Below are 23,795 nucleotides of genomic sequence, written 5' to 3' on the forward strand. Positions count from 1 at the left end.
GCGCTGCGCTTCATATAGGAAAACCACAAGGGGGGACAGCAATTGAAAGGCCAAGATAAAAAATGTGGGGTAGGCCCCAGGGGCCGCAGAACGACTCTCAAAGTGGGGGGGGGGGGGCTGACAATGCAAAAAATCACAATCCTATGGTAATTTTTACGTTTTTACGTTTTTGTACACGGTTTTGGAAAACGGTTTTGGAAAAACCCATGTTTAAAGGTCAAGTCCATCTCAGAAAAATGTTGATTTGAATCAATAGAGAAAAATCAGACAAGCACAATGCTGAAAATTTCATCAAAATCGGATGTAAAATAAGAAAGTTATGACATTTCAAAGTTTCGCTTATTTTTAACAAAATAGTTATATGAACGAGCCAGTTACATTCAAATGAGAGAGTCGATGATGTCACTCACTCACTAATTCTTTTGTTTTTTATTGTTTGAATTATACAAAATTTCAATTTTTGCGAATTTGACGATTAGGACCTCCTTGCCTGAAGCACAAAATGTTCAAATAATGGAATTCCACATGTTCAGGGAGGAATGGAACTTCATTTCACATGACAATGATGAGAAAATCAAAATATTTCATATTTCATATAATAAAATACAAAAGAAATAGTGAGTGAGTGATGTCATCAGTTCCCTCATTTGCATACCGACCAGGATGTGCATATAACTATTTTGTGAAATTAAGCAAAATTTTAAAATGTCATAACTTTCTTATTTTACATCCGATTTTGATGAAATTTTCAGTGTTATACTTGTTGGATTTTTCTCTTTTTATTCCAATCAACTTTTTGTTGGGGTGGACTTGTCCTTTAAGGATTTTCAACTCAAATCCATTCCCCTTTTTGGATTTTTTTTTAACAAAAAGGTGACCTATTAGGCCCCTACATTGGCACATTCCCGGACCGTCGGATGCTGTGAGTATTACCCCCCCCCCCCTTATTTTTCATTTATATTTTTATGGCCTCTTCGACCCCAATAAGCGCATTTGGTAAAATATGGAAAATTTAGTTATTTCGTTTTACTTGGTAAGAATGATATAAAAATTGAATTTTTAACAATAAAGGCCTACATAGTAGGTCTAAATTTCGGCCTAGGCCTGTCTCCTTATTGAGATCGACATAAGCCTATACTTCATAGATCATAGTAGTCCAAACCCTGATTGAAACACGATTGCAGGTGCAAATCATTGTATCATGACACATTGACCAACTGTTGTGTGGTCTCTCATTGACTGTGTGTTATAAATACAAAGTCTTGAAATATACGTTTTCAGATATTTACTAATACTACAGATAATAAATTGACCTATAATTGCATTTGTATAGAGAAACTAAAATGTTTTGAGAGGAAAATTAATTGTTTTGCTACTTGGTAACATAATTATTGCAGTATAATGAGTATAATAAGTAGTTAATTAGCATGTTATCATTCAAGTGGGTCTATATTATTTTCTAGACTACACTAACATTATGGGTCAGGAAACTGGCCAGGTCTGAGTAGTTGAGGACTCGAGATGGCGCTATAATAGGTTCGTATCTGCTTTAACTTACCAACTCAGTAACTTCGTCAAATAAAGCCTGATATTCAGGAGAGGTGGGGTCGTTCAAAGCTTCGGTGAAATTCTTGTCATTGAAAGTAATATTCAACCGGGCAACGATATAATCTATGAAGAAAAATGGCACAGCAATATCATCAAACGTTATACAAAAAAATACGATACATAAAGGTATATGTCTAATTTCATTGATTCCTTAGCCATGGTATCAATGATGTAAAAGGTTGGGACACAACTTGACCATTTATTCTAGCAACCTTCTTGATGATACGACATTTGCTCCTGTGACTTTTGCCCCGGTCTTGATATCTGAGAGGACATAGGGTTAGATTTTTTGGTTCAGAATAATGTAAAGATGTAAGGATTAGGTTTTATTTAGTTTTTTAGGTTAGATTTTATTGTTGGGATTAACGAGCAATTTTTTCCATCGGAACAATTGTCGCCGGAGCAAATGTCATGGAACCTCTTTACGTAGTTGTCATTGCCTCTCATCCTCGCCAGTCAGTCTGCAAGCCCCTGTATATACATTTCAACCTATGCATCAAGCCATCGGCATTAGTTAGCACATGATGCCGAATTTACATTTTTTACGGAGTGGCGGGTCACTGCGATTTTAATCTATTCATACTTCACATATTTCACCTCAATACAAATATGCAGAAGTTTTGTCACATGCCCAATGAAATCCATATAAGCTCCTTCATTTACAATGCAAATCACTGAGAAGTTTAATAATAATAATTATAATGATAATAGTGATAATAGTAATGATAATAATAATAGTAATAATAATGATGATAATAATGATACTACTACTACTACTACTACTGCTACTACTACTACTACTATTACTACTACTACTACTACTACTACTACTACTACTAATAATAATAATAATAATGATAATATTAATAATAATGATAATGAAAATAATGTGGAAATTGATAAAATATGTTGGTTTTTCCCTGCACATGCAATTCAAACAGCAAACTTACCAATCTGAATAGGTGGTTGGGTAGCTGCACGTTCTAAACAACGAAAAGAAATGAGTCAATAATTGTCCTTTTAAAAGGATGGTCCGGGCTGAAAATATTTATATTTTAATACATAGAGTAGAATTCACTGAGCAAAATGCCGAAAATTTCATCAAAATCGGATAACAAATAATAAAGTTATTGAAGTTTAAAGTTTAGCAATATTTTGTAAAGACAGTCGTCATGAATATTCATTAGGTGGGATGATGATGTCACATCTCCCCTTTCCGTTTTCTTATGTCATACATAACATCATAATTTTTTCCTTATTTCATACTTGTGTGAATAATATGTTTCCCTTTTAATGAAATAAGTTGCAGCAATGAATATTTAATGCACTAAATCAGTTGTCAATTCGATTTTTCTAGTTCTTGGGGTAAAAATTTGAATAAACCTAATTTCATATAATAAAATACAAAAGAACAAGTGGGGATGTGACATCATCAGCCCACCTAATGAATATTCATGACGACTGTTTTCACAAAATATTGCTAAAATTTAAAATTCAATAACTTTGTTATCTGTTATCCGATTTTGATGAAATTTTCGGCATTTTGCTTAGTGAATTCTACTCTATTTATTAAGCTATAAATACTTTTAGCCCGAACCATCATAATAATAAACATGATAAACACAGATATATAGATACATAGTTAAATATGCATGTATTTTAAAATCAAATATCAACTTACAATTTTATGTTTATTTTGCCACTGGAAGTGGGGCTGAAGGTCCATGGTCACAGTTAAGATAATTATTTTAGACCCTGGCTGGCATTTAAGTGATTAGTTCTTTGTTCTCTGAATTGAATTGTTGGTATTCATTTATTTATTTATTCATTTGTTTGTTTATTTCTTTATTTATTTTTTCATTCATTCATTCTTTTATTGATTTTCCTTTCACAGTTGTAGATAATATAATAAACATAACATAACATTACTACTATCATGATTACTATATATTATTACAACTACTAATACTATTAATAATAATAATGATAATAATAATAATATTAATAAATACTTAATTAATGTAGACGATCAAATGAATTATGACTATTACAATCAATTGCAAAATATAAAAAGAAATTTATTCAGTACAACTAATTTCTAAATCCAATTTAACTCGTCGCTAATGTCAACTTACGTTCAGTGGTTGGCTCTGGCGTCGTTGAGGTCAGATCTCTCATCGAATACGCTGTGAATAATTATTATAATTATGTTTCCATAAATGAAGTTCTTCTATTATGTTTAAGAGACATACATATAAGCATCAGAAATGACCATTTAAAAAATCCTGCCGATGTCCTTTATTTTATAGAATATTTTTATATTTATTATACTTATGGATTTAGTCCCTTTTGCATGAAAAGTAATTTCAAGTTCACTATCAGACAAATGTACTTTGTAACTTATAAACAGAAGATTAAATCGTTTCAACATCAAAACTGACAATATGAAGGGTATAGGGGGAAGGGAGGTACTATCATGTTAATGTTTAACCTTGAGTACATATATTACCCCTCGCGACCTTTTTCGCAAAAGGGACTATATCAAAATAAATATTATATAAAAAAATCATATAAAATAAAATCCATCTGCAAGATTATTTTATCTGTGAGTTGTGTCAGCTGTATTGATGACTCTTAAACATGGCAAAAGAACTTCCTGAATGGACACATAAATTTGGGTTTAAAAAAAGATAAATGAAAAATTAGTAAAAAGTGGATTAAGTCCCTTTTGTATGAAAAGTATTTTGGATTTAGTCCATTTTGGATGAAAACGTATTTCATGTCTATTATTGATAGATTTCTTGAAACTCTTGGGAGTTGGACGATAGTCAATTGGATGCTTACGGTGAATGCCTATTTAAACATGCAAAAATTGATTTAAAAAGTGGATTTAGTCCCTTTTCCATGTTTCGTCTTCATAATAGAATGATGTCAAACATAATGTTAAATCAACCCATAAACACAAAAATAAAAAATACATAAATTAATTGAAAAGATAAATAGTATAAAGAATGAATTGCTGACTATAGTATAGACAGACTTCACTATATTTCAAAAAATTGAAAATATAATGGTTAAATAGGCCTACATACAAAATAAATCATAGAACAAAGAACGGTGGAAAAAGTCTACAAAGGTATTAAAATATAAGAAAATAATTTGAGAGCTAAAGTTTATAACAACCACCCCCCCAAAAAAAAAAACCCACCAGAAATCAATTGTCATATACAAATAGAGGACAAGAGATCTGACATTCATCATCACACCAATTAAAGGGAAAGTTCACCCTGACCCAAATTTTATTGTAAATATAGCCCCCCAAAAATGTATTGCCGAATGTTTGAGCAAAATCCAGTAAAGAATAAAAAAGTTATCAGATTTGTAATCATTTGATTTGTGACGTCACATGCGAGCAGCATTCCCATATAGCGAATGGTAAAAAAGTCTATGAATGTCATTTTTTCAGAAAATTTAAAAGGGTTTTTACTGTACCTTTTTTATATCAATAGAGAACTCCTTTCACCCTCGACCATGAAAGGAAATAAAAAAATAAGTCATCAGGAACCATTACAAAATGAAATTCGTGCATTTTTTTATCATATGGGGCAGCTGCTCGTGTATGTTGTCACAAATCCAAAACCTAAAATTCTAATAACTTTCTTAATCTTTAACGTATCTTCCTCAAACCGTCACCAATATGTTTTATTATTTTTGTTCTGCTATTTTTACAACAAACTATTCTTCAGGGTGAAATTCCACTAGAGGAATTTAATAAGTAAATAAGTAAAATAGATCTGAACAAAAAAAAAACTAATCAAATGAGGTGAATCAAACGAAGATATTAAAGAAGTAAACATATAGCTTGGTATTATTGGTGCGTTTTATTTTTGTTCTGATTTTGACGCTTGCAAGATTTTGTCATGTCTTGAAAAAAAGGTTCTGCCAAAAATATTTAAAAAAGGGATTTTTTTTATCTTTGCTTTTTTTTTTCATTATTTTCTTTATTATTAGTTTTCTAAACCAAAGCTGACGCAGAACAAACCTTTCTTTATAGCTCTGTGCTCTTTAAATATCAGGGTGTTAAACCGACACCTGTTAGTGCCCCTAGAGAAACATCCCCTGATGTGTTAAATTTGGGGTGTTAATATCAACACCAGTCCCGAGAGGACCAAACCCTGAGGTGTTAAAAATACACCCTATTCTGTGAAAAATATTGGGAAAAATTTTAACCAGCACGAGGGTAATTATGTGTCCAACCAATCTGGGGAAATATTTAACCCAATGTGGGAAGCATATTGTCCAGTAAGGGTAAAACATAAAATAAGCAGCAATTACTTTCAGCACAGGCATAATTTTTATCACACTGGGTAAATAAACATGCCCCAAAGAATTACCAAATGTTGGTTGGACACATAATTACCCTCATGGAGCATTTTTACCCAATATTTTTTAGAGTGTAGAGTTGAACTTAAACTTGAACACGACACCAAATAGTGATAGACTACCAATCAAAGGTATTGCGATAACAACTATTACACTGCAAAACACCGCTGTTGATTTACCACCAGCCCGGAATAATTATGTCCACATCAGAGAAGTATTGAAACAACACCAGTTTGGAATCAAATCGATGCTGTTTTGATACTGGTGTTTTAATCTGGTGTTTGACCAAAATCAAATTTGTGTTGTTCAACACTTCTCTGGAGTTTTTGCAGTGCACCACAGTTTTCGCTGTGAAGGTTTGCATACTTACTTATGAAGAATGCAATCAGCCCCACAGCAAGGCCAATGAGTACCACGACAAACATCCCAATGCAGATTTTGAGAGATTTATCCTTTCTGCGTTGTAGCTCATCTTCACTTAGATACTCTCCTTGCAATTTGATGCTCTCGTACCTATCAAATGGATTAAAAATCAAATGCGCAGTCATCAAGGAGAAAAACCGATTTCAAACAGATGGATTATACGGTACTGAAAATAACTTACTAGCTTAGATCGGTCTTTAGTCGGTTTTGGTTGATGTGAATGCATCACAAACGCATTCCCAATCATTAAGCATTTTTTTGGGGTGAAAAGACGAAAGTGATTTGGATCATGTAGGGATCAATTCTATTCAAAGTCAATGCTATCGGATTTACAAATTGGTATCAGCTAAGAATCGACTAAAATTGCGCTAAATCAATTCGTAAACGATTAACTTACTACTGGGTCCATTTCGAGTTGTCTATCAATAGCCGACTTCATTTTCCGAGTTAAATTGATTCACAGAAATGAAAATGGGTATATGTTTCTCCTTGAGAACTATTTCACCTAGTAATATTTCAAAGTATTGTACGTATTGTTCAAATGGTTTGCTTATAAATACCCAAAAATGTCGAGAATGTGAAATACTCGTCATTAAAAAATGCAAATTTAGATTAACTTTGATTGATATTTCCTAAGTAGGCCTAAGAAGTTTTGTGATGAGTAATATTTGTTAAAACATAATCTTATTTAAACATAATCTGCTTGTCTGGTTCACCGCCTCACCCCCCCCCCCTCCCCCCCCCCCACCTCGAAAAGACAGGCAACACATGATTCAACAAAAAGGCAAATAGGAGAGCATTTCGTCAGAGGACTAGTCAGACGTCTTATCCGACAAAATCTGTTTTATCGGACAGTTACCAATTGAAAATAACAGTGCTCTTAGCCAATCATAACCAGCGAAAGTTGTCATCTGACAACTTGTCGGAAGACAAATTTATCTTGATGAAACGTTCCCCATCAGGAGTCGGTTCGGTTGGCGTGACTGAAGCAGAAACCCACAAAACCGACTCCAAACCGACTGATGTTATGTCATCGGAAATAACGTAATAGTTCCAGTCGGTCATGTCGATCTGGGGGCGTTTTATGAAAGGACTTGTCGTGCGTTTTATCAGACAATTCTCCTTTTATCCGAACGTATAAATCATAGTAGCAGAGCTTCTCAGCCAATCAGAATGCGGCATATCGGACAACAGGACGACAACGTTGATGAAACCCTCCCCAGGAGTTGATTTGCTTGGTGTGATTGTGACATGGCATTTTACCAAACTTATCTTAAGAAGAAGAAGACACATGTAGATGTTACTCTTTGCAGGACAGAAAACAAAGCATCACCAACATCGACTGAATGGTCGACTAAAAAAAATGGCGTACAGATTGGGGGGGGGGGGGGCTTGGGGAAATATACATGTACGCCCCCCCCCCCCCCCAACAGAAATCACGCCCCCCCCAAAAAAAAAAAATAATAATAATAATAAAAAAAATAAAAAAATAAAAAAACGAGAAAGGGAACGAAAACGAAAATGATTGAATTTGTTGATATTTTTCTGAATACTATGTGAAAATCTATCACAAAATTCGATTTTTTAAGTAAAACAAAAATGCTAGCTCGTTTCGCATGCTCGCAGCTTACATTTTGCCCATATGCCATGTCTGGACCCCCTCAAAATTTTTAATCATTGCGCAATTGAATATTTATTGAAGAGATTGGAAAGATAACATTGACAAGGTAAAATTGTTCATTACCTTCTATCTTCCATCGATTTGCTTGGCAATGGACCGGCCTCCTCGTTCACCGGCTCGTTAACCGTATCGACGTATGAGTATTCAGGCAGCTCCACACCATCCGGATCCTCGATGTCGTTACCGTCTCCCTCATCGACGACGTCTCCGTTCTCATCTACTACATTGACGTCGATCACAGCTGAAGGATCAGTGTCCATATTGGCAGCGATCTCATCATCGGCGTCAAAGATCAAGTCGATGTCGTTCGGTATGTCATCATCGGGTGGCGGCGGTGGCGGCATGTCGACATTGGTCTGTTCGCCCGTGTCCATCTCGTAGGTTGGATTATCGAGGGCATTTTCCTGGACGTCAGTGTCGTCGTTAGGGCTCTCAGTAGCAGGAGGCTTTGGAGGTATGGGGGTAAACAATGCATACCAGTGTCAATTTTGAAAAACAATTTGCAAGTATAATTTTTGGCTCATTACGTGACGGGAAGGGGGCGTTTGAAAAAAAGAGATCCGAGCCATGTTATACTATTATCCCCCTATTTATTTTTATTTATTTATTTCACATCTTTATACAGGGTAACCAATTCAGCTATACACGATAAAAACATTAAGAAAGATAAAAAGCTGGTTTGCAATCGGGCCCTGTTAATCAAAATACATACAAATTATTCAGTACATAATGTGCAAAATAGACATAAAATAAATCTTTAAAAATCCCTACCCTCTGTGCCGTCATCAGATTCATCAGAAACACACGGAAGCACCCAAACCCACACACCCATACACACACTCCCTCACATACTATGGCACATTCTGGAGACTCGTTACTTACTTGTAACATATAATGATTAGATGTTGTTTGAAGGTTTGCATGGTGGTATGTACAATCGCTGATGTGGTTTACGGTACACCATGTGAAGTGTTATAGAAACAGTGGATAGAAGAAGAGAAGAAATGGATAGGCGAGAAAGTGGAGATTTGAGAGTACAGGTTGACTGTCCGTCTTCAGGTCCGTCTCACTCCTGAAGACGGACAGTCAACCTGCCCGAAACGTCGAGTCTCTCTACTACTCATCATCTCTACTCGCCGACTCAAGCCAGCATCTCCTCATTAGCTCTACTACTCAAGCTGTTCTCAACTCATCAATCTTTCCTGGTTTACAGTCCTTTTCAGGACTACTTTCAAGAAAGAATACTCTACTCTCAAATCTCCACTTTCTCGCCTATCCATTTCTTCTCTTCTTCTATCCACTGTTTCTATAACACTTCACATGGTGTACCGTAAACCACATCAGCGATATAATGATTAATTCAACATTATGATGACATATTGAGATGAGCGAAAACAAATTATGCAATTAAGATATGCGAATATTTTTAGGAATTCAGAAGTCGTTTGAATTTTACTAATGATTAAGCAGATCGAGTGTCTTGAGATAAACATTGAGAATATTCTCCCATTGAGAATATGACGTCACATTTTGATCTTGTTCCGCGTATCATAATATCCTCACCCCCACCATGATAACGAGGAGAAACAAATACTTAAAATGGAAACGAAACTGCAGTACACGACAGGTTGTAAAAAAGGCACTCCCTGCTCCCAATTAGTTCTTCCTCCTGGACGATGAGACTATTATTAGTATGATTATGATACCACTGGTGGTGGTGGGAGGGGTGGTGATAATAGTGATGATGACGACAATGATGATGATGATAATGATGATGGTGATGATTACAGTGATGGTAATGATGATGTTGATGGTGACGATGATGATGATGATAATGACGATTGTTATTGCGATGATGGTAATTTTGACCATAATCATAACAAAGGAAAGGTTAACCCAACAACGTTACGACAATGATGATGGCGGTGATGATGACCGTTTTTATGATGGTTACGATGATGGTGGCAATGATGATGATGATGATTATGATGTTGATGACGATGATGATGCTGATGTTGATCATGATGATGCATAGTGGTGGTGACGGTGATAGGTTCAAAATAGCTAAGACAATATATCAAATGTCCATTGCTAATTTATTAATTTTATCGTGGTGAATAATACTTTATTTACCTTTTGAATCCATAATGATATCTTTGCTTGAAAGCGATTCAAACCACTTTTTTATGGTTAATGATTTTAAGTTGATACCCTGAAAAGAATTCCATACATTTCTCATTTTCACTTAGAATATAAAATTTCATTTGCCGACACTATTTTGTGTGTGCCATAATACAAACTATTTCTGGTGGCAGTGGCGTACCGTGTGTCACGGCATTGGGGGCACAAGCAAAAAAAATAGTCACTTAGTGAGCGCGCGAAGCGCGCTCAGTTTTCAGGAATACTTTCCTAATACATGTAATAGAGACATTTTAAGGACAGAGCCATTAAACGGATATCTCACTGATCAAATAATGCGAGCGCGAAGCGCGAGCAGAAAATTTTTGATATTCGGACTTATAAATAGGGAATTTATAAGCAATTTTTTGTAATCATGATACGTACCTGACTCGCTAAAACAAACAATACGAGCGCGAAGCGTGAGCTGAAATTTTTGTATATGAAGAGTTCACGTGCAAAAGGAGTTAGGTCCATTTTTCATCAAATTTGATTTTTATGTCTCAATGTATAGATTTTTAGTAGCTCTATTAGATGATACCAAAGAAAAGTTGAAATTCGTATTAAAAAGTGAACTAAAATGGCAAAGAAAAATCATTTTTTTCAAAAGGGGTTAGGTCCATTTCAGTTTAGTTGCAAAAAAAGATATATAGAAAAAAAATGAAGACAGGTAAATTTATTCTATTCCCAATTTTATGTTCACATGATAGGGTAGTACATCATGACAATTTAGTTTCTCATAAGAATATTGCAATAAGTGAGAATAAAAAACATGGTTTTTCTCGGAATGGTCCAAATTGGACCTAACCCCTTTTGCAACTAAACTCTTCATATATTGACCACAAACAGGGATATTTTAAGGACTGTATTTTAGGAATCCATTAAGAGTTTATCTCACCATAGTCATCTAATGCGAGTACCAAGCGCTTGCTAATTTTGTTAGAATTACATCTAAACACATGAAGCACTTGTAGTCATTGTAATCATGATTAGCATACGCATCTCACTAATCAAATATTGCGAGCGCGAAGCGCGAGCTGAAAATCTAGGAAATTCAGACCTGAAGAGGAGCATTTTAAGGCTTGTTTGTAGGAATTCACTTAGACCATACGCGTTTCACTAACCAAATGATGCGAGTGCGAAGCGCAAGCTGAAAATTTTTTATATTCAGATCAGAGAAAGGGACATTTTAAGGACTGAATTAAGGAATTCATGAAGAGTAGACAAATTATATCCTCACTAATCCACTAATGCGAACGTAAGCACGGAGGGGAAATGTTTTATATTTAGACCTTAAAATGGGGCAATCACTTTAAGCAGTCATGAAAAAATAGCATATGTCACTGCATGAAACAATAGTCACTGGAAGTGCGAGGAAATATTTGGTGTATATTGACTTGAAAACGGGAGGCTTTATTACAACAGGATTGTATATCTCGTTAAACAGACAATGCGAGCACCAGGAACAATGAAGACATAAGCCCTGAGCAAACGAAGTTATGAACAAATGTTTCTTATGCAATATAACATAACATAATCATAATATAATATAACATTATAATGAACAATAATTTCTTCTCTCCACTACATTTCTCTTCCTTTCTCTCTCTTTTTCTCCTTTCCCCGTTTTTTTTTGGCCAGCCAATAGGGGGGGGGGCACGTGCCCCCATACCCCCCCCGTAGTTACGCCACTGTCTGGTGGTTCCTGTGAGGTAACACATATTTGATGTTCCCAATAACATGAACTCTTCTTGCAATCAGACAGTTTTGTTACGGTCCTTTGAGTTTGTGACAAATAAGTATTGTGCCACACTGTACCTCTAAAAATGAATCAAGTTTATTTTAAGCAAATAATACGGCTTTGTTGAAAAAAGATTTATAATATCTCCCACGCTCACTCTAACGGTTGGCGGTGACAAGCTTATGGTTTTGAACAAAGAAACCCCAAATTCAGCCCATGGACAATGTACCGACAACAATGCCATCTTCAATAGAGTCAAATTCTTAAATTATGAAACATGAAAAGATCCCAAGTCAACATGGCAGTGTACTTGCTGTGTATTATCACCACAAGAGTAGTTAAAGGGGAATCCAACCCAAATAAAAAGTTTTTTTTAGGGGAAAAAGAAAAATCAGACAAGTCGATAGGTGAAAGGTTGAACAATATCGGACAAACAGTAAGAAAATTATGAATTTATATAAGATGTAACAATTTGTAATCACCAATGGAGACTTCAAATTGGTCGCATATGTGATGTCATCGTGATATAAGGCAAGGACTACTCCTTAATGTACTCCAATACATAAAATGGCTAAAATGTATTTTTTTTCTTCAAAAGTTTGACTTCAAATTATATTTTTGTTTTATGAGGACATAAAACAATACACGACCTGGGTTATATGTAGAAAACCACAAATCCCTGATAATTAAGTAAACCATGGGAAAGTTGTCCTTGTCCCGTATCATAATTTACTTACCAAGTTGCCAATTTGAAAAATACACTCTAAAAAAAAAGGTTTACCCAATATTGGGTAAAATGGGAACATGCATGTTGGTTGGGGGGAAAAAAGATTCTAAATATTTTGTAAATTTTACGCATGTTGCGTTGAAATAGCCCAGTATCGGGTAGAAAAAAAACCTAGCAAACATGCATGTTCCCTTTCTACCCAATATTGGGTAAAATTTTACTTAGTGTTTCTAGAGTGTACATAGTTTATATGGATCTTAATTTTACATCAGCCATAACTTTCTTATTGCTTGTCCGATTTTTTTTCAAACTGTCACCGTTCTGTTTTATTTATTTTTCTCCTTTCTAACACATCATTTTATGACCAAAGCTGGATCCCCCTTTGATGCCCATGGTGCAGTTAAAAGGGGGCGGCGCCACAGGCACGGGAGGGGGGGGGGGGCGGCGGAGGGGTAGGGGGCGATCGCCCCATAAGGGCAAGTCTTGGTCCAGTTGTTCTGAATCTCGTCATTCAAACAGAGGGTTGTGGGTTCGAATCCCAGCCATGGCTTATTATTAAGGTCGTCTGGCCCCTCCCATACTTGGGTATTCATTCTGTTGCCGCCCCTACAATGGTTTGACGTTACAATGCCACATAAGTAGGCCTTCTTCAAAATTTGCCCCCTTATATCATGCTGTGCCTCCTCGAGAGGTTTGGCTCATTACGCCACTTATGACTGTTGTATACTATCAATGTATCGTACCTGCTGTATTCAAACCTTAATACCCCCATCTCACTAGGAAGGCGATCGTGGCGACCATGGCGATCTGTGTAAATCCCGCAAATCGTAGCAGAATCTTCCTCGAATTCTATTTTTAGCCTGCGAGGTGATTGCACTGCAACTTCTATGCGACCGATCTGCGCTGAAGGCGATGGTAATACGCTGAAAGTACGACGATGCCACTTTCTTGCGACGATTCGAGGCAGATGTGATGCACTGCTTCTGCGATCAAAGCGATCGTACAACGAGGCTCATACGCTAATTAGGATCTCGGTACGGTGGTGCTACGAATGAAGCGATTATGTTACGTTCATGATGGGCTCTTGAAACGATTTTAAGCAATCGGCATACTAATCGCGGCACATGACACATTTTTCAGTCGATTGCCAACCTCCGACCAACATGGATGTCCAGAATTTGGTTGGACTTATACATCTTGGCATTCTAAAAGAACATCAGTTAAAAGTTGAATGCGAGGACAGGAGAAGGAGGAGGCCAAAAAGATACAGGGTCCGATCCTGGCTGTCACCTAAGTCATAATATACAATATTTTTAAAATTTCATTCAAAAGATGTCGATGAGCCTAATAGTTAATATGAGGGATGCATCCAGAATTTCATAAAAGAGCATAAAAATCTTTGATATTCTGTTTATTTTTTTCCACAAAGGTTGTCACTCAAAAATATTTGGTAAATTCCTTTCAAATTTGCTGACAAGAAGTAGTCTACTGATGTGAGAGCACTCATGAAAAGGGAGGGGGAGGAGGGCACAATGCCAGAATCTCCCTAAAGATTGCCTTTCCCAATCAATACATTAGTGATCGAATCATTAACAAAATTTGATGTTGTCTACTGTCACTGTGGTTAGAATTCAAATTATTTTCAAAACATAATCAATTTATTTATTTCTGCAGAGGTAACCCATTTCGTCATCAAGACATGTGAGCGTCTTTTTTTCTTTCCAGCTGGCTCAGCAGTACGATTTTCATCCTCCTGTACCCCCTCCTCTTCCTCCTCTACCTCCTCCTCCTCTACCACCACCATAACCCCTTGATCTTCCTCTTCGACCGCCGGCCTAAGAGGGGTAGCTTGGGCAGCTTTCCCTTTTCTGGTCCTTTATCTGGGAGGTATGTTTGAAAACGCCGTGGTATCGCCTCGTAATCTGTTGCAAATATGATAATCCGCCACCATCGGCACGGCGTTTTATATCAGCGCGGACGGTTGTTGTGCAATCGCTGCCCAGTCATCAGCGGCGCAGCAAAAGCGCAACGCGAACGCCTGTAGCGGGCTGAGAACGTGTGCCACATGCCACCCAAAGAAGGAAGCGTCGCGGTGGAAGCTATGTGAAGCGTGTCGAGCGCAAGGCAGTCGCCTTGTAAACGGAAGCAGCGTAGCAGAATTGTCTTGGGAACGGGCCTGAAAACCACGGGCGATCGGTGCCGCTTTTAATGCGCTTATACTACGCTTTATGCGTTGGGGCTCCGTTACAGCTACGAATATGTCGTTTGTAATACGCTCATGACTCGATTGTGATGCGCTTTAGCACCTCCGCGATCTCGCTACGTAAGTTTTGAACATGTTCAAAATTTTGTGGCGACCATAAAGATGGTGGCGATCCTTGCCGCTTCAGAAAAGATCAAGGTACGACGGAGAAGATTGAAAAGATCAAGGCACGATCATGCTACGTTATACCACGCTTTGTCGATTTTTGACGATCGCAGTGGAATCGCCATCTAGTGAGATGGGGGTATAAAGGAGAATGAAACCCTTGAAACCAGCAGAGTCCATATCAAAGAGAAAAATCAAAGAAACATATTGTTGAAAGTTTGAGGAAGATTGAATGAATAATAAGAAAGTTATGAGCCTTTGAATATTGAGATCACTAATGCCATGTAGATCCTCCCATTGGCAATGCGACCAAGATCTGTGATGTCACACACGTACAACTCCCTCATTACTTTAGTAATTATTTCACTTATATTCTCACTTTTATAGAGTCTATCACAGGGTGAGGTGTTCTCTTTATGAGAGGACAAGTACAGAGGTTTCACAACATTATATCATTGATGAATCGTTTGTCATATGATTAGAATGAGCAAAAAGAGATGTTTTGGGGTATATTTACAGTGTCCAAAAGGGGAGAGTTCATCTGTGACATCATAGATCTTGGTCGCATTGCCAATGGGAGGATCTCCATAGCATTAGTGATCTCGACATTCAAATGCTCATAACTCTTCTATTGCTAGTCCTATTTTACTCAAACTTTTGTTGATCTTATTCTTTGATTTTTCTGCTTTCACAAAAGCGAACTTGCTCCAAGAGTTTCATTCTCCTTTAATCATGTTAATTGTGTCTAAGAACTTCTAAATATATATATATATATTTGATTTTCACCACGGTTCTACTTAAAGCATTAATAGAATTTCAGATTGAGATATATCCTTTTTTTTATTATGACAAGCACAACTATTGCTGATTTATTGTCATTTTATAATGGCAAACAAGGTTATTGTTCTGTTAAATTGCAGAAAGATTCCTGTTTTATGAATTTACAGAATGATTCTGTTATTGTTTCTGCAAAATCGTTGTTTTCTGTAAAATCGCTGTTTTTTAACAGTGTATGTTTTTTAGCAAGAATACCCATATTTTCTTTGAGAAGACCCCCCCCCCAAAAAAAGTCACATTAAGTCACATCTCCAATGATAAAAAAACTGGCGTCCCCTGAGATCGAACATGTGTCTATCACGTGTACGTGTCTCATGATTCTGAACAAATTGTTGTTTTTCATCTTAAAAGAAAGGTTGTACAGATCTGTGAATAATAAATCTCAACATTTTTTTCCACAAGTATTGTGAGCATATTTGTCATTATTCAGTCGGGCTTAGGCTGTATTTCAACCTTTTATAAATGGATTTCAAACATACGTTTCAGAAATAACACACTTCCTTGTTAATTTATTTTACGTCAAAGTTTTGCTATTCTTTATACTTTTTCATAGGTATTTTGAGTTAAGATATTTTGCATATTTCATATGCAATTGATATAGATATTTTGTCATTCAATTGAATTCAATATTTAATTTGTTACATCCTGGGTGATGCAGAAAGATTTTGTGCACAGCATTTACATTGCAATCTAAAAAACGAAGAGCTAATCTCCCGGGGTATTTTGATTCTTGTCATTCCCGGGGGGGGGGGGGGTTTATGGCCCCCCTTAAGATCTCAGCCGCGGATTGCGCGATCACAACGAACATTTGCATGATGGTAGAGAATGATGCAATCTACGCAGTTGCATTGGTAAATTTCACTGAATTCATATATTTGTATTTTATATGAACTAATTATGCTAATTTATTCATGAAATCATACTTTTTGCTCTGATTCACTAAATAAAGCTCCTAGAATGCTATTTTTTGGTGAAAATATTCTTTATAGCATTCCTAACAATTGTGAATGAAAAAATCTGGTACCAAGACCGATTTCTTATGTATTTTATTGTTTTTTTAATTTCCTATGAATTTCTTGGTTTTTTACTTTTTGTTTTTTTTATTGTTTTTTCGATGGAAATCGTTCCAGACTTAATTCTGATCATAAACGAGGCAAAATTAATTAAGTTTAATCAGTAAAAGTAGAAAAAAATGATATATTTATGAATTTTGGCTAATACACAATCTGCATTGGATTTGTACATGAAATCACGTTTATGAGCAATTTTGGGTCTGACATTCACTTACATAATGGTGCGTAATGTCGTAACCGCGTACCCGGGCGTCACAAATTTGGTCTCAAAATTTGCGCGAGACTTGAAAGTAAAAAGTCAGTGAGCGGCGAGGTCAAAAAACTTTGCGCAGCAGATATATCGCGAAAATTGTCGAGGGGGGGGGGGCATTATGGCCCCCCGGGAGAATTAGGGTTAAAGAGCGTGTATATATAGTTACCGCACTTCGGAATGCTGATTTTTCTCGTTCACATTTGAACTAGACAAATCAGCACTCCGAATTGCAGTCACTATACACGCTCTTTAATAGCTAGATTAGCTCTTCGTGTTTTTTTATAGTGGATGAGGATGGTTATGATAAATTAAAATAATAAAAGCTATTCACCAAACCAGTCCTAACATTGAAAAAAAAATAATGATATTTATAATGACAATAATAACAACAATGATAATTATAATACTACTACTAATGATGATGATGTTGATAATGATAATAATAACAAAAATAGTAAAAATCATAATGATGACAAAAAGAATGGCAATGGAATATTACTTGCAATGATTGCAATAATACTACTACTAATAATACTAATAATAAATAATGATAATAAGGATAAAAATAATAATGGAATATAAATTGCAATAATAATAATAACAACAACAACTAATATTTGGAGCTACTACGATAATACTTTCAAAATTTGAAATAGTACGGCATGTCCCGGGCTTATCAAATTGCAAAAAAGTTACTACGGTTGTAACACTACCGGTAAAATGACATTTGCTCCTGCGACGATCGCTCGGGACTTAATTTCATCTAAGATGAAGAGTTAGGTGTAGGGCTGGAATATGGTTTTATACTAGGTTTATGGTAGGGTATTTAGTGTTAAACCCAGGATTGAATCTGGTCAATCGATTAGAGTGTGGAGTTTAGAGCAGAGCAATATTGTCGCCGGAGCAAATGTCATGGAACCAACTTTGCCACCCTATGATAACCACCATGATGGCAGTGCGAGACAGCCAATCAGATTCCAGAAACATATGAAATATATTTAAAATGATAAAAGTAAACTTATGGGTGTTGAGAAATAAAATCAATTGCAATGCCATTTGATATTGAAATATCTCATTTGTCATACTTATTTATCACTTATTTCTTATGATACGAATTTCCCCCTTAATATCAAAAGAGATGGGCCAGCATATGAAGAACATTTTCAAACTATGGTAAAACTGTGTATTAATCATTACATAATACGTATTTCCCTCTTTGCTTTGCAAGCAAGAGCATCTGACATAAGTAAACAATCTATTATATGTATATATATATATATATATATATATATATATATATATATATATATATATATATATATATATATATATACATTTATATGTATATATGTGTGTGTGTATCATCAAAACAGGGCCCTATAGGGCCATAAATATATACACACACATACATATATACATTTACATACACAAATATTCGCAATTGTAATAGTAGAATGCCGTAAAACTTAAATCATAGCTTTTGTCATCATTAAAGGACAAGTCCACCCCAACAAAAATTGATTTGAATAAAAAGAGAAAAATCCAACAAACAACACTGAAAAATTCATCAAAATCGGATGTAAAATAAGAAAGTTATGAAATTTTAAAGTCTTGCTTGATTTCATAAAACAGTTATATGCACATCCTGATCGGTAAGCAAATGAGGAGACTGATGACGTCATCCACTCACTATTTTTTTATATTTTATTGTATGAAATATTCTAATTTTCTCTTGATTGTCAAGTGAAACGACGATTTATTCCCCCCCCCCCGTAACATGTGGAATAAGCATTGTTCAATACTATATGGCTCAGTTAAGTCGGTCCTTATTTTCAAATCTGTAAAAATGAAATATTATATTATTCAAACAATAAAAAAACAAAAGAAACAGTGAGTGAGGGACATCATTGACTGTCTCATTTGCATGTCACCGAGTTGTGCAAATCAATGTTTTGTGAAAAATAAACGAAACTTTAAAACGTCATAACTTTCTTATTTTACATCCGATTTTGATGAAATTTTCAGTGTTATGCTAGTTTGATTTTTCTCTATTTATTCAAATAAAAAATTTTCTGGGGTGGACTTGACTTTTAAGGAAAACAGAGCCCATACGTATGTATACAACGAGTACAATATTTTGACATTTGGCGTCTCATAGCTTTGGCGGCTTTGAGACTCAGGGCTAAAGACATTAATTGAAATAAAAGGTATACGCGTTCAAAGAATAGCCAGGAATTATCCCTCTTAATAAGCCATTTTCAATCTATTGAATAAAAAAATATATAATAACAGGAAGACGGATCTAGGCCAATAGGTAAAGCCTATCAATGAAGGTCTTTAGACTTACCGCTAGGTCCTGATCCATTTTGAACACATCGAGCCTCGAATCCACGGCCGTTGGGAATAACTCATCCATGGGGCTAACGTAGGCCTAATATAGTCCTAAAACAACTCCTCTGCATTAACGGTCTGTAGTCATAAATCAGGTTCACAGTATGAGAGCTATGAAATGATTCAGACAACAACCTCGCCCTGCAATGGTTCAGAAAACAGATGTGCGTTCCACCATTCACTCCAAGTTCATCAGAACAGGACCCTTTCATACATGTATTTATTACTGTTCCGAATGAATAGTGATCTTTTGTTAGAGAGTAGTAGAGTTTGGCTATTGAAATCTTATGATTTTCATAACGGGAAGAATGCATAGAGCAGCGTGTAGGAATTTACCGCATACATTCGTAATTCCGAAGCTTCGTTATTCCGAAGGATCGGATATTCCGAAGGTTCGTTATTCCGAAGGTTCGTATTTCCGAAGGTTCGTAATTCCGAAGGTTCGTTAGTCCGAAAACGAAATGAGGTTCGTAATTCCGAAGGTTCGTTAGTCCGAAAACAAAGTGAGGTTCATAATTCCGAAGGTTCGTTAATCCGAAAAAGAAACGAGGTTCGTAATTCCGAAGGTTCGTTTGTCCGAAAACTAAATGATTAACTAACGTTATTTAGTTTTCGGACTAACGAACCTTCGGAACAATGAACCTTATTTCGTTTTCGGAAAAACGAACCTTCGGAACAATGAACCTTATTTCGTTTTCGGATTATCGAACCTTCGGAATAACGAACGTTCGGAATAACGCCACAAATGTTCGGATTAACGAACCCTTTTACGTTTTCGGATTAACGAACATCGAGGTATAGGCAATTTGCGTGTTTCGGAATTACAAACCTTCGGAATAAAGAACCTTCGGAATTACGAACCTTCGGAATTACGAAGTGTAACCGAATTTGTATAAGTGTGACTGGCTAATATTCCTGCTGGAAACTGACTCTGGTTGACATCTTAGTTATGATACTTCCGAATAACCCTATTTCTTTTTTATAAAATGGGCCGTTTTTGGTTTAGTAAAAAAAAAAAAAATTTCGAATTATCAACATTTTCAAGGGTTTTTGTCCATGGAAAGGATAGAGGCGTGTTCCTTAAAAACGTTTAAACTGTAAAATACTGTGTAAACTGTAAAATATCTTGATCGATGATGATATAGCATGGCGAAAAAGCAGAGCCTTCAAGTATGTGTAAGGGCAATTGTCTGTCATTATAATACACTCTAAAACACGGAGTAAAATTTTACCCATTATTGGGTAGAAAGGGAACATGCATGTTTGCTGGGTATATTCTTTTACCCAATGTTGGGCTATGTCAATGCAACATTGCGTAACATTTACAAAGTATCGGGAATCTTTTTCCCCAACCAACATGCATGTTCCCATTTTACCAAATATTGGGTAAACCTTTTTTTAGAGTGTTTAGTATAATGTCCGTAGAAGTGGTAGAATGTCTTTTCAATTGAGATTTATTTTTCCCCTGTGTTTCATACGATGAATATATACACCAGTAGTCCATGAAACAGCGCTATGAGGACGTCTACTTTCAGCATCCACAGAAAATCCCACACAGTTATCCTGCCTTAAGATGGAGTAATTTTGGATGGTGGAGTGATCTGTGTGGTTGGCCTGTGTGATATGGAGCACTTCGCTTTCTTATGGAACAAACAAGTCATCCCTACACAGTAAAAAAAAATATATACAACGCTGTTTACTATATGAACCTTACAGTAATTGTTTAAACAGCTTAAACAAGTGTTCAAATCTGAAGCAACAAAGTTTAATTTTCAATATCTAAATCTTCAACAAATTAAACATGATTGTTTAAACGGTTAAACAAATACTGTAAGGTTCATATAGTAAACAGCGTTGTATAAAATCATTAACAGCATCTTTACTGTGTACAAACAGTACATTCTTATGCTAGTCATTACAAGGAACTCAGTAAGTATTGCCTAGCATTCGATCAGTATCTGTTTTAGTCAGAAGGCGTCATACACACTTCCTTGCCAACTCGGTCCAAACTTGGTTCTGATGGTCTTCTTGGTCTTGTCCGACAGACGAAGGGACAGACGTTTAAATGATCTAACATGCGCCACATCTTACAGAGAGTTACGATTGATGAGACCAACTGCAACTATGGAAAGCCAGCAAAGCTAACATCCAAAATGCATGTTTATTCAAGATATCTTGAAGATAATGATGTACGCTCATACAGTCATCCTTGTCTTGACAGTTCGGTGTGCTCCCATTCGATTTCAAAGGACTTTGCCAAATTTCCTCTGGGAAAAATTATGACAATGATGGATTTCCATATTTTATTTCATTTCGTTTGTCGTTTCAATCGCATCTTTTGTAAGACGAGGCCATGATATCCTGTTATACTAGATGATCAATATTGAACCTTGAAGAAGTACTCTCCCAAAAAGCGTACACGCTGTCCTGGAGAGGGTTGTGCTGTGTGATGTGCTGCCAGTGCTTCAGGTGATGTGGTGATCCTTTGGTGGTATTCTTGGTGCACTATATACAGTGTGCTAGGTGCAGTGTGCGGGTGGTGCGTGTGTGTCCCTCTTACAGCATCTTAAGGGGAGGGGGAGGCAACATTTGCTGAATGATAGGCAATGTTGCACCCCGGAAGCCAGCTATAGAGGTCGAAGTTACAGCAGCGTTTTGGAGAGTATTCCAAATACTGATGGTTCTTGGGAACATACTGTACATGTAGCAGTTCACTCTACTAAAATGCTGGGTGTACTTGAGCTGATGTCCAGTGTGTTGTGAACATTGTGGACGAGAACTGCTGTTTAACTTAATCTGATGTGGCATGTTGATGTAAACAAAATTGTGATGAATTTTGTAGAACATCTCACATTGGCTAAGAAGGCGTCTGTGTTGGAGAGTATCCCAGAGAAGAGTTGACAACATCGATGTTACACTGGATTCTCTGCTATAGTCGTGAAGGACAAACCTAGCACCCTGACGCTGAATGTTCTCAGTAATGTTTACATCTTTCTGTATGTGAGGATTCCATGCACATGAAGCATACTCAAGTTGAGGTCTGACAAGTTGCTTGTACGCAATGTCTCTCACTTTCAGGTCACATTTACCCAATGCTCGACGTATGATTCCAAGAGTACAAGCAGCTTTGGAGGATATCTTCTGTGCATGGGAGTTCCAACACAGGTTGTCTGTGATGGTCACACCGATGTATTTACAGGAGGTTGCCGTTGGAACAGGTTGGTCACTGATGGTAAAGTTGCAAACCAAGGGTTGTCGTTTCAATGTGATACACATGTGGGCACACTTCTTGACATTGAAGGACATATCCCACAGTTTTGCCCAATCCGATAATGTTTACAGATCTGAGAATTGCGTGGTCAGCTCTTGTCTCGACCTTGCGATACAGCACACAGTCATCAGCTTAGAGTCTGTAATAAAATGCATTCACAGATGTCATTGATGTACAACAGGGACAGGGGCGGATCCAGCTTTCGCCAATAGGGGGGGGGGGGGCGAAAAAAATTGTACCCATATTTTCCCCGTTCAAAGTTGATTTTCATTTGTTTCTTTGAAGGGATAGTCCTAACAGTCGCTTCTTAGCTTTATTCTCACAAAACATAAATAATGTCATATAAGCCCTAATTGAACAGTACGAGCGCGAGCTAATTCTTTTTATTTCATGTAATTTTGTCCTGAAAATTGAACATTCTGAGCAATGATTGTGATCGTGAACAAGATGTGTATGTAACTAAATAATTACTGCGAGCGCAAATCGCGAGCAGAAGTTTTTAATATACGTTCTAGCCTGATGGAAAACAGACCGTAAGGACTGTTTGCAGTTACCTATGAAAACAATACATATTTCAACAATCAAATAATGCGAGCGCGAAGCGCGAGCTGAAAATTTATGACACTTTGACCTAAAAATTTGACATTCTATGCACTTTTTGTAATCATATACAGAATAGGTATATAACTAAACATTTCGTGCGAGCGCGAAGCGCGAGCGAAAAATATGAGATTTAGACCTAAAAACGGGACACACTATTCATGATTCGTAAATCACAAAAATAATGACTATTATATAAATAATGCGAGCGCGAAGCACGAGAAGAAAATTTTTGATATTCTAATATGAAACTGGATAATT

General features: G+C 36.3%; 1 protein-coding gene across 1 annotated transcript; it reads right to left on the reverse strand.

Annotated features, from left to right (window-relative positions):
• Positions 1–1,549: 1,549 nt before the first annotated feature.
• Positions 1,550–22,969, reverse strand: LOC135155243 (uncharacterized). The gene is made up of 6 exons (XM_064104154.1): positions 22,580–22,969; positions 8,159–8,541; positions 6,362–6,504; positions 3,744–3,794; positions 2,559–2,591; positions 1,550–1,671 (listed from the first exon to the last, which is right to left on the reverse strand). The coding sequence occupies exons 1-6, from the start codon at positions 22,967–22,969 to the stop codon at positions 1,550–1,552; spliced, it is 1,122 nt and encodes a 373-aa protein (XP_063960224.1).
• Between the last annotated feature and the right edge of the window lie 826 nt (positions 22,970–23,795).

The sequence above is a fragment of the Lytechinus pictus genome, chromosome 8 (genome assembly GCF_037042905.1).
Source record: "Lytechinus pictus isolate F3 Inbred chromosome 8, Lp3.0, whole genome shotgun sequence".
NCBI classification, from domain to species: domain Eukaryota; kingdom Metazoa; phylum Echinodermata; class Echinoidea; order Temnopleuroida; family Toxopneustidae; genus Lytechinus; species Lytechinus pictus.